This window comes from Sebastes umbrosus, chromosome 21 (genome assembly GCF_015220745.1).
Source record: "Sebastes umbrosus isolate fSebUmb1 chromosome 21, fSebUmb1.pri, whole genome shotgun sequence".
In the NCBI taxonomy this organism is placed as follows: Eukaryota; Metazoa; Chordata; class Actinopteri; order Perciformes; family Sebastidae; genus Sebastes; species Sebastes umbrosus.
In genome coordinates, this window is record NC_051289.1 from 11,728,204 (window position 1) to 11,739,855 (window position 11,652).

The 11,652-nt window shown below is 44.7% G+C and overlaps 1 protein-coding gene across 7 annotated transcripts in view; it reads right to left on the reverse strand.

The window, feature by feature from the left end:
* Window positions 1-247: 247 nt before the first annotated feature.
* Window positions 248-11,652, reverse strand: part of pde7a (phosphodiesterase 7A) — a 35,394-nt gene continuing 23,989 nt past the window's right edge. For 2 of the 7 annotated variants that reach the window (XM_037756271.1, XM_037756268.1), the window contains 10 exons: window positions 6,820-6,906; window positions 5,168-5,331; window positions 5,004-5,067; window positions 4,012-4,208; window positions 3,633-3,764; window positions 3,432-3,523; window positions 2,991-3,135; window positions 2,791-2,887; window positions 2,507-2,587; window positions 1,875-2,155 (listed from right to left, as the gene is read on the reverse strand). In XM_037756271.1, the coding sequence (XP_037612199.1) occupies window positions 1,875-2,155; window positions 2,507-2,587; window positions 2,791-2,887; window positions 2,991-3,135; window positions 3,432-3,523; window positions 3,633-3,764; window positions 4,012-4,208; window positions 5,004-5,067; window positions 5,168-5,331; window positions 6,820-6,906 (1,340 nt within the window). Of the gene's footprint in view, window positions 2,156-2,506; window positions 2,588-2,790; window positions 2,888-2,990; window positions 3,136-3,431; window positions 3,524-3,632; window positions 3,765-4,011; window positions 4,209-5,003; window positions 5,068-5,167; window positions 5,332-6,819; window positions 6,910-11,652 lie in introns of all 7 variants that reach the window. The other 5 variants (XM_037756270.1, XM_037756267.1, XM_037756272.1 and 2 more) reach the window with 3 other exon arrangements.

Genomic DNA, 11,652 nt, shown 5'->3' on the forward strand with positions numbered 1-11,652 from the left:
TAGTCTTCATCCAGGATGTGGAGGAGACAGGATGAGTGCAGGTACCTCTGCAAGTCTGTGGACCCTCCTCTCAGGAGCAGAGCTCACTGACGTGCTGCACAATGTCAGTCATTGAGTTATAACCTAATGAAAGTGGCATTGCCTCATTAAATTGCTCCTAAATAGTTGGGATCAGTCAAAGATTGAGTGTATTATTTCTGCTATTTTCTAGACTACATGCGTTAACCATGTGAAAGTCAAAGAAACATTTGTCAACAACAGGTTTTATTATTCAAATCGTAACTGCAACAGGCATGTATCAAAAAGGTCAATACAGCAAAGCCTTTACAAAATCTGGCTCGACACTGAAGTCTTCCCAAAAATGGCTGTCGCAACAAATTGTAAACAGTTTTATCAACAGTCTTACAGCACTTACAGCAAAAATACAAATCAGCTAAAGTAAGAAAAGCACCTGTTATCTTTCAAAAATGTTTTAAACACAAACACAATTTGTGCCACTATACTGAATCAAAGTAGACAAACCAAAACACAAAGAAATGGAATGTTCAAAGTCACTCGACCATTTTTAGTTTTTCCGTACAAAAAGAAGGACAGCTGGAGTTGTTCCTCACAACGAAAAGGCAAAGGGATCGGACAGTGCATTCAAAAGACAAGCACACCATGCACTTGATGGGGGAACAGGAGCTGGTTTGGTCACTTAGCATAGTTTGTGCATAGTTATAAGGCATCAATCGAGCAGTCCTTTAGGTTGCATGTGGCTGTGAGAGACATTCTGCGGAGAGGGAGAGTCTCCTTCAGTAGATCCGAGCCAGGAAAAAAACAACAACAACCCTGCATCGTCGCCTCCTCCCCCTCTCCCTCTTGATAAGAGACTGGCAAAACCCTGAGCGAGTCGAGTTGCGTGGAGTGGAGTTCCAGGTGAGATGCATGTGCAGTAACTGATCTCCAGTCTGGGAGGGAAGCTACCCCGAGTTCAACCAGCACTGGAAGATTCGGAAACATCATCAGGAAAAGGACTAAATGTCTACAATACCTTCACAGGGTCTCTTGGAGATGTCATGGAGACGAAGCTGCACATCCAACACCATCGTTATTTGGGAGTGCAAGAACACATAGTAGCACAGGTGGAGTTGCTTATGGCATCTGGTGTGTTTGAATAAGGTTCTGCTCATGGCTTCAACAGTGGGATGACAGTTCAAACGAGTGGTTCTTCACATCTGTGCTTCGAAGGCAAACCGTGGAGCCGACATGATTCACTTCAGTTCAAGGGAAAGAAACAAACAAAGAGATGCGTAAACAGTCTTCGTAGAGGCAGCAAAAGGACTGGGCTTGTCACATTTTTTTTTTTTTGTTTTTACATGAGGAAGAATCTTCAATACAAATGCAACACGGCATTCAAAGTCTTAGGAGGGTCTCAAGTGAATACTCCAGTTGTCTCAGTCAATTCAGTTCAGATCATTCTTCAAATCTTTGTTTTCAAATGGCACTTCAAAATACCAGAAAAAATGTCTTCTTCAGTTCTTATACTGCTTTCCCCTTAAGGTTCACCAACAACAAAAAGTGGTGTGTTCAGTCAGTAATGCCAAAACTACAGTGGACAAATAAATAAAACAAAGCAAATAAAAGAAAATACAGCAGTAGCCAAATGAGGTATCTATGTATTGCTCTATGCCAAAAAAGACGAATTAAAAATTAAATAAATTAAATAAAATCAGTGGTTTATCAAGATGGGAGGCAAAAGCAACAAAACATAAACAAGGTGGATCAGGTGGGGCAGCGACGCAGGCCGTTGCGTGCCCCACCTGGCCCCCAGTGTGTTGTGAGGCCCTGAGGCCGGGGTCAGGAGGTTGAGGTGAAAGGGCACACGAGGAGTGTCAGGATTCTCTGCTTCCCTGAGGTATTTCTTTGGAGCTGGTTCCTCCTGCGGCTGTAGCTGTGTCGCTGTCTCTTCGAGCGGCGGCGGCGGCACCGTTTTCGCTGTCGGCGCCGGCTGAGCTGGGCTCCGCCTCCTTGGAGACGGAGGTTTGTTCCTGCTGTAGGGCGCCCCAGCTGGCCTTGTTCAGCCCCATGTGGCCCAGCATGGTCTGGGACAGACGTGTGTCGGAGAAACGGGTCCACTCTGCGAACAGCGGCTCCGCCACGTATGTCATGAAGCCTGAAGGGAGAGAAGAGGCGGCAGGCACAAATTAGAACTAATGCCGGGTACACACTACACGACAATCAAGACAAATTCCCCCCCTCCCAACAATGGTCAGCAAAGCCACGATTTTTTAATGTTTCTAAAGATCATCTTTCCAGATGTTCCTGTGGTGTGACATATGGTAAGAGGTTTTTTTAAATCCCCGATGGGCGAAATATTAAACCTGTTCAATATTTACAATCGGATGTCCTGTGTGTGGGGAAGCCCGAGGACAGTCAACGAGAACATGGGAAAGAACGATAGCCAGTTGAGAACCAACCTGACTTTTATATTTGAACACAACAAATATACAACACAGCTACTTACCCATTTGAATGTTGCCAACTGTGTTGATCTCTCTGTCATAAAGTGGGCTGACTTCAAGTTTGTGCTTCTTCTCAATATCTCCTAAAAGAGCATAACAAAATAGAATCAATATATGAGCTATTATTGACAGTATGTTCTACTATTATAGGCCGACTTTGTTACAGAGAATAAACACAGAAAGAACAAAGGAAGGAGCTGTTCTGGGGATTAACAAAAAGGGAAAAATAAATAATTTAAGGAGAATGACAAACAATAGAAAAGCCGGCAGCAGAAAAGATGATAACCTTGCTGGAAGAACTCCTCAGTCACTTTCTCGCTCCACTGTTTGCTCATCTCCCACGGTCTGCAGGGGTTACAGATGTCCGCACACTTCAGAGCCATCTGTACAGGACGGGCGTAAAAACAAATTAAGAGCTCACAGTCTTTGCTGCGATGCAGAAGTTGTGTGTGTGTGTGTGTGTGTATGGCAGAGGAGGTAACTGACCTGCAGGATGAAGTGACGGTGGCTGGCGTTGCTCAAGCACAGGTTCTCCTGGTTCAGGTGTCTGCGAAACCTTGACAGGTAGTCATTCTGTCTGCTGATGTCCGTGGCCAGGATCAAGGAGCCCAACTCCCTCTCCATGTTCAGGCTAAGGGGTCAGAAAGACAAGATGATTAGATTGATTAGCATCTGATGGCATTTTCTCTATAAATATGGCACAGAAGTTTTTTTGAAATAACTTTAATTTCTGAATCCGAGGAAACGGTTAAATCAGCAGCAACTGGACTTGGTTTAGGTTCTTGAAGACGTTTCACTTCTCATCCGAAAAGCTTCTTCGGCTCTGGTGGTTCTGGTTATTTTCTGAAGTAACATGTAGAACCTTTCAACGGGAGAGCTATCTACTGTTGTGTGGAGCACTTAGCAGCATTTCAGTGTCAGACTGACCTGTCCTCAGCAGGCAGATGGGAAAACAGCCCCGTCTCTCTGAGCAGGCCCACTGCTGACTTCCAGTGGTGGTTTTCCAGAACTGAGGTATTCTGCACATTAAAAAAAGACAAATTCATTCAATAAATCATATGTCTTCCTCTTCAGTACATACATAAGTAAGTTCTGGCAGGTTAAAGAGCGACTGCTATGTGGTCTTACCCTATAGAGTGTAGCTAGATAGTGGTCAGTCTTGATGAGGAAAGGCTGGTTGACCCCTGGATGGTCTAGGTCATGTGTGGCGGCTGCTAGGATTCCCAGTATGATGTCACAGGAGGTCAGAGACTTGGCGAGCTGCATTCACAACAACACAGAGGCACAACGATTATGATGATTGATCATTTAAGGGTGGGTCCATTATTTATTTATTTTTTTAGGTTTTTATATCATTCTGTATTAACGTCGCATACAGTAACTTAGATGGCGGTCGGCAAGCTCCAAGTTTGGAGAAACAGACAGGAGTACCGGCACGGAAGCTAAACCCCCTCCTTCACTGACACACTTTCAGATCTGGAAACTCATGCAACTCTTCATGTCTCACCTTAGGTTCCTGCATGTAGCAGTACATGGCCTGCGTGACATCCGCAGCGTGGATAGCGTTGTGGTAGGGGTTGTCGCTGTGGTAGTCCTCCTGGACCATGACTAGGAACCTCCAGAGTTTGACCATGTCCAGCTGGAAGAGCTCCACCAGGCCATACTGGTTCAGCAGGTGGAAGGTCAGGGTGATCAGGCTGTTTCCTGAGGAGCAAGAGGAATATCACAGTGAGCTTTCTGCTTTCATCTGGTTTTCACTTGCATTAAAAAGGAGAAATTGTACCGTCACACATTGCTGCAATGTAAAATATCACCAATCTGTTATGCTCAGTGCATTGCAGGAGTTATTTTCTGTTTTGTAATCTATTTTATTGGTGCATCCACTTTCTCCAAGCCTGCCTCGACTACCCCTTCTTCACTTACCATAATTACTTATTTTTGTGATTTTCATCCTTTTTCTTCCCAAAGAACAAAGCACTTCGGCTGCTTGCCATCCCTTCCCCTATCTTTCTTCTATCTATCTTTCCCTAGCTTTTGAGTTACACAGTATACATCAAGACAGATGTATGGCGAGAACATATAATAACCAGTCATGCCCGTTATTCATAATACAACATATCTTGTTCTCATCTACTGAGGCTATAGTGCAGAAATAAGTATTAGTTAGTCATTATGCTCCCTATAAGACAAAATAAAGAGTCTATAGAGCTGTTGTTGCTCTTTGAAGCCTATAACCAAACCATTACAGCTGCATTGGAAAAAAATTAACAACATATTGTTGCATCGGATGATAAGCTGTAAAAATAAAGTTCAGTGATTCAATTATAGAACTAATCTTCGTTCAGTGAATCCTCTGTGTCGGCCGGCATCCAATAGATGGCACCATTGGCAACACATTGAATCTAAGGCTGATTTTATGCTGGATTATCCTGTCAGTGCTGCATTACTTCTGTGTCATGACTTTTAAAACAACTTCTGAACAGATTATATTTCACATACCGTTTGTCAACTTATCGAAGAGGAAAATGTCAAAATTCCAGTTTCCGACTTTTTCCAGCATGCACTACGAGAGAGGGGAAAGAGAAGCACAGGGTTAGTGATGTGAAGTCTGAACTAAATAAGTCTTATTGTGATATCATTATATAAAAAGGTGGGTGTCCTACTCTGGCCTGTCCAGTGTAGTCTTCATCCAGGATGTGGAGGGGGATCTGCTGGGGGACGCCCCGCAGCATACGAGATGAGTGCAGGTACCTCTGAAAGCTGAGCAGTCTGTGGACCCTCCTTTCAGGAGCAGAGCTCGCTGACGTGGAGCCATAGCCCAGCGGTGCTGCACACACAGACACACACGTAAATAAATTGACAAAAGATGTAATATGTAAAGTATGTAACAATATTTTTGGTTAATGTTTATTTTACAAGCTCATTGGGCTCTGAGAATCATTTTGGTTACACAAACTCGGTGGGGATCTGACACCAACACAGAGATATACAAACAGTCGCTGCTGACACAGCCGCCCACTCATAAGCCTTTCGTCTGGGATCACACAGCAGACATGCTTTGTCAGTGGTCTCTCACTCACATACACACACACACACACACACACACACACACACACAAAAGCAATGTGTCTGAATAAACTGTGGCTGCAATCCGGAAACACGTCAGCGTGGAGGTAAGATTACTTTTGGGTCAAAATGTCAACACACACACACTACCTCTCTGTAACCGTTTGATGTTTTCTAAAAAGGTTTCAATGAGTATGTAAGTGGTTATTTTATCACATACCCAATCAAAAAGCCTTGATAAAAAGCCTCTCACATGGTTTACACTAAGACACACCTTGGTCTTTATCATCATGTGAAATACTGAATGAAAGCAGTGCACAAAACATCTGTCGATCTTGCTAGAGAGCAACAAACTGTGTGTGGTACAGTTTGATCATGTTTGTTGTTATCAAAGAGGCTGGCGAGTCAAGGTAATTGACCCCTTCCTAAGTCCCGCCCCTTTTCACTCTGTGCTCCAATAACAGTTGAGTAAGCTTGGAACCCGGAAGAACCTCGGTCAACTTTCCCCTTTTCTGTTCACGTCTGTCACATTACTTCAGTATCACAATCGTCACATACATACTACATTGTATATAGTCACAGCTACTACGAGGAACATTTTGTATTGATTTTGGTGGTCCCTGTGGACATAAGCGATAGTGTTTCCAAGCACCAGAGTCCCTTTAGAAAACAGATCATTTTACTGCAGCAGGGTCTAACAATCTGCACTGCGCAGTCCTGGTTCTCCTGTGTCTCCCTTCGGTGTCGGCTTCCAGTGGGGACCGGCGTAGCAGTGAGGCGAAGCTCTGCTCCTGGCCGGAGGAGGAGCCGCTACCGCCGGGCGCGGAGCTTTCCACCTCCTCTGGCTGCTGGTCGCTGACCGAGGCCCCACTGGAGTCTGAGCTGAAGGAGTTTCTGGTGAACCTGCATGATTTCATTCCTTTGTTTATATTATATCTGTAAAGCTATGTACCCTGCCTTCGCCCAATGTCAGCTGGGATCGGCTCCAGCCCCCCCCCCGCGACCCCGAATAGGATAAGCGGTTGCAGATAATGGATGGATGGATGGATGTAAGGCTATGTGCCGTTGGGTGTTATTTATTTTGATATACACAACGTCTTTAGTTTATCTTGAATATATCCTTCCATCACATACTGTAGTCTAATACATGCAGCAGCACCTGTCTAAACGGAACCGGCATCTCCATGTTTGTTTTTGTCAAGCTTGTTCGACCTAGCAACAGTAACTAAGGGGGGCGATTCATACTCACTGTGAAGAGTTCGGAAGTCGATGCACAGGTATGGGTGGGAGCTTCTTCGTTCCGGTTCAAATCCAACCTGACTTCTCACTCTCACATCTCCTAGAAGAAATCAACACTTATTTCCTCAAGATTCATGTTGCTTGAGTAGAAATGTGTCTGAATGTGCTCGGCTAAGTAGTATTTACAAATATCTTTGATTTTTATATACTGTAAATTGATCTTGCTTAAGTGCCACAAGGATGGGCTTTACCACAGGACAAAGAGCAGAGCACTACAATAAGACATTCGCAAATGTATGTGAAACTACCAACACAGCTGAAATTCTGCCTGTTCCACTAGCTACAGCCAGGGTTTCTATCAGTCCTCAGTCCTCAGTCCATCAGTCCTCCTAAAAAGCTCAAACTGTTTCAGGTTTTCTGGCAATACCCTCATGTAGCGGAGTTAATGATTCCACTTGCCATTACTAACGCTTTCTTAATATTTTTAAATGTACTGAATTTAATTTATTATTTGTCATCTGTTTCGATATCATGTTATTTACTTAGAAATTATTATATATATATATATATATATATATATATATATATATATATATATATAAAATTATATAGAGATCATAAGCCTTGTTTTTATGGGTAAAAGTGTGTTTTCTGTAACTTGTATGTCGAGCTAAGCTTCCAAGTACTGGAGAAAATGCTGAATGTTGATATTGGTTGCCTTTTTGATTGTGTGGAGTGGTTTGTTGAACACACCACGTTGTCAGTGACTTTGCCAGCTTAATCTGAGCTGTAGCTGGCTAATCAACAGCAACTTCAACCGATTTTATTTTGTTTTAGCATCTTTGAGAAGCTTTGTCGCTGTGAGACTGACTGTGGGAGATCTAACATCATTTCTGTATTACCTGGTACATGTTGTATATTTTAATATTTTATTTTAGCTTGTATGTAAAAATATTGTGAACAGTCTGCATATGCCGTCTACGCGCATTTTTGAGAAGCTTTGTCGCTGTGAGACTGACTGTGGGAGATCTAACATCATTTCTGTATTACCAGAATAAACGGTGAGTTGGAGCCACAAGTGAAGGTGTGTACCTCATTAATAACACAACGCAAGAGAGAGTACGCTACTGCTACAATGGTGCCGTGACCCGTTCTTCTCCTTGGTGTTGCTGCGGACTCAACGTCAAGACCGGAGTTTCATCAGCTCCGCCTGCTGAGCAATCAGCTTTCCATGGCGCCGTAAGTCGCAAATGTGATTGGAAATCTGATGCATGTTACTTTCTATGGCCTATATTTTGTGATTAGCGGACTTGAGTGACTTAAAGAAAAAAAAAAAATCACTGGATAGTCATAGTGTTAAGTTTTTTTTTTAGTTGTTTTTTTTAAATGGATAGGCTTAATGCGCGAGTATTGGCAGGGGTACAAGATTGTGGTTTAGTCCACTTTCAAATGTGGACCGTGGGCAAACTGGGCAAAGGCCTGTGACATCTACCCCTCATCTTGCTATGGTAAATAATGTGGGGTGAGATAGTACTTATGGCACTGCTGATGTAGGAGCAGAAGGGCAGTCTACACCTTCTGGTCAGGATGTTGAACATGTCCCGATTACTGCTTTGAGTGACTTAGTGAAACAGATAGGGGCCAGCATTGGTTAAAACATTGTCTCCTGTCTTAAGTCCATTCCAGCCAATGATGTTAGTGTGGCTCAGTCATCCACTGCTGATCTTTCTAAGGTTAACCTGACAGTTAAGCCATGATAGCTATGAACCCCGCCCGTTCAGGGGAGACAACACTGACAGACTTACAATCTCTACGTAGCAAACCCTCGTTAGACTTGATGTCAGGCCCACAACCTGTGTTTGACATACTCAGACAGCACTTCAGTGAATCAGTGGTCTCTTTTATGCCTCTTGCTGACTTTTACGACACAAAGCCTTACCCCACTGAGACTGCTGTTGACTACTGGATTCGGCTTAACAAAGCTATTGACATTGCTGTGGATGGACTAAAGAGACAAGGCGAGACTCTTGACAACACCGCTCTCAAAGTGACAGTCATGTTCATCACTCATTGTCCCGATCCTGAACTGTCTTTAGTCTTCAGCTGTAAGCCACTGGAGGAATGGACTGCCACATCAGGTGCGGCTGGGCGAGCATCACCGTGAACGGTGTCTCGAACAGCGTCAATCTGCAGGCCCAGCTGATCGCTTGCAGCCTGCCCAGGCTGAAGAAGTTATTCGCAGCCATGTTCAGACTACAGAGGGCCCTTCTACCCCGCTACCGCATACAGCCGGTAGACCATTTCCAAATGAGAGTCAGTCTCTTGAGCATGTTATCTCTCTTCTGGAGCGCTTGCTGCATCGTGAGTCCTCTCAACGTTCCAAGCCTCCTCAATCAGGGACTGGCAGACTGAAACTAGCTCCTAAAAAGTGCCACTTCATGAGACCCTCTGTGAAGTTTCTTGGATATGTGGTGAGGAACGATGGCATCTACACCAACCCTGAGAAAGTCAAAGCCATCGTTGACTTGGATGAGAAAGATGGGAGGGCACTGACACCCCCTCTCCTTCCAAGATCAGATCCTTCCATGGAATGGTTGGCTTTTATCAGCAGTTCTTTGAGGGATACTCCCGTATCAGCAAACCGCTGTTTGCAGTGACGTCTAAGGTGAGGAGGCCTTGTCATGCCAAGAACAAAAAGGAGCCCACCTGTCATTAGGAGGCTCTCCTCTGCTGATTGGACACCTGAATGCAGTGAGGCTTTTGAAAAGCTCAAACAGGCATTGCTGGATAATGCCACCCTTGCTCATCCCGACTTTGGCAAACCTTTCCTGCTCTCGGTTGATGCTTCTTCCAATGGCCTCGGGGCTGTGTTGTCTCAAGTGGTTGAGGGTGATGATGTTGCACAACCCCTCACATTTGCCAGCAAATCGCTCAACTATGCCCAGTCACGCTATCCAGCTCACAGGCTGGATTCCCTCGCACTCAAGTGGGCTGTTGATGTTTTGCGGCTCCTCCGACGCTGGGACCAGCTCACCATCAACTCAGGTGTCCTGTATCGCACCAAAAGGATGCTGTTACAAAGAGAAGAACTTCCCGTTACGTTGTGCCCTCTGCCTTGAAAGAGAAAGTTCTCAGAGGCGTACATGACGAGGCGGGTCACCAGGGGCAAAGACGGACACTCTACCTGACGAGACAGCGGTTCTATTGGCATGGGATGAAGGGAGATGTCGAGGAGTATGTGCGGCGCTGTCACCGTTGTGTGGTCAGTAAGTCTCCTGAACCAGAAGCCAGGGCACCACTCGAGAGTGTTAAGCCATCCAGTACTCTTGAGTTGGTTTGCATTGACTTTTGGTCTGCAAAAGACTCCTCCACCAAGTCCCTTGATGTTCTCGTAGTAACTGACCATTTCACTAAGCTGGCTCAGGCCTATCTCTGTCCCAATCAGTCAGCCAAGGCTGTCAAGGCTAACAAGGGGGAACGCGGTCGGAAGAAGCTGGCTGATCGCTGGGAGAGCCACCTCTACACTGTCGTGGAGAAACATAAGAACACTCACAGTTTCAGACTCAGGAACTCTGTGACAGACCGAGAGAAAGTGGTCCACAGAAATCTAATTATGCGTGTGAATTTCTTGCCTGTTTCAACTGAGCATAAGGACTGTTCTTCAGTCAGTGGCCTGACCGATGGTGATGTGGATGAGTCTGTGTTGGATGCAGATGATGGGGGCTCTGTCATGCTGCCTGAATGTGGACCTGAGGACAGGACTGTCACATGATCTCTCAGCTCCCAGTCTCCACTGGAGATCAGTCGACTACTGCAGAGGACGTTACTTCTGCTGATGACTCAGTGGAAGCCGTTGACGAACCAAAACCTGACTATACCTGACAATCCAAACTTGACTTGAGAGAACAGACCACACTAGTCTGGTCTTTGTGACCCAGCTCTTGACACTGACTGTTCTGTGGACTTTGCTGACTCTCGACCTGCCGTTGTCTCGCTGCTTCCTGATGCAGGTTCTGTAGTTCCGTCAGAGGCAGACCGAACCCTTTCCAGTGATAACACACTGAGAGTGACAAGATATGGAAGGGTTGTTAGACCTGTTGTAAGGCTTATTCAGCACATGAGCCAGAAAGTTCTTGCTGGTCATTAATAGTTATGATGTATGGTTGCATTTGTGCATAAGTGAATGTATTGTTTATTCTGATTTGTGGGAGATTATATATGTATTTATATTGTATATTGTTGGTGTGATGGAATTTTCCATCAATTCCTCTTATTGGTAGAAAGGTCAGAGTGTTTGTCAGAGTGTCCCTCTGTTGACATTATTGGGTTGGAGTCCTGTCTAGAGGAGCCACCGTTATCTGTACAGCTGTGCCTGTAGTGGAGACCGTAGAGCCAGTCGCTAGGGCAACCAGGGTCAGAGATGCCAGAGGAACGAAGTAAGTCATAACATGATAAGGGGTAAGACACTGAGCACCGGGGAGGAAGGACAGAGTTGTGAGGCCTTCACGCAGAGAGCATCTATTGTGGAGACCTGTCAATTCTCCTTGATCAAGCTTCAATAAACCTTCTTTTGTAAGACATCATCAGCTCCGGACCTCTTCCTTCCAAAGATAACTTGTGTATCAATTATTCCATCACAGTTGGTACCTGGTATGTTCTGTTCTCTAGTGATCTAGCAGCTCATTCTCATTTGTGTTAATTTTAGTTTGGCTTGAATGGGCAAGTGAAAATCAGTACGGGGGAATGTAGCGGAGTTGATGATTCCACTTGCCATTACTAACTCTGTCTTAATATATTAAATGTATGTACACTGAATTTAATTTATTATTTGTCATCTGTTTCA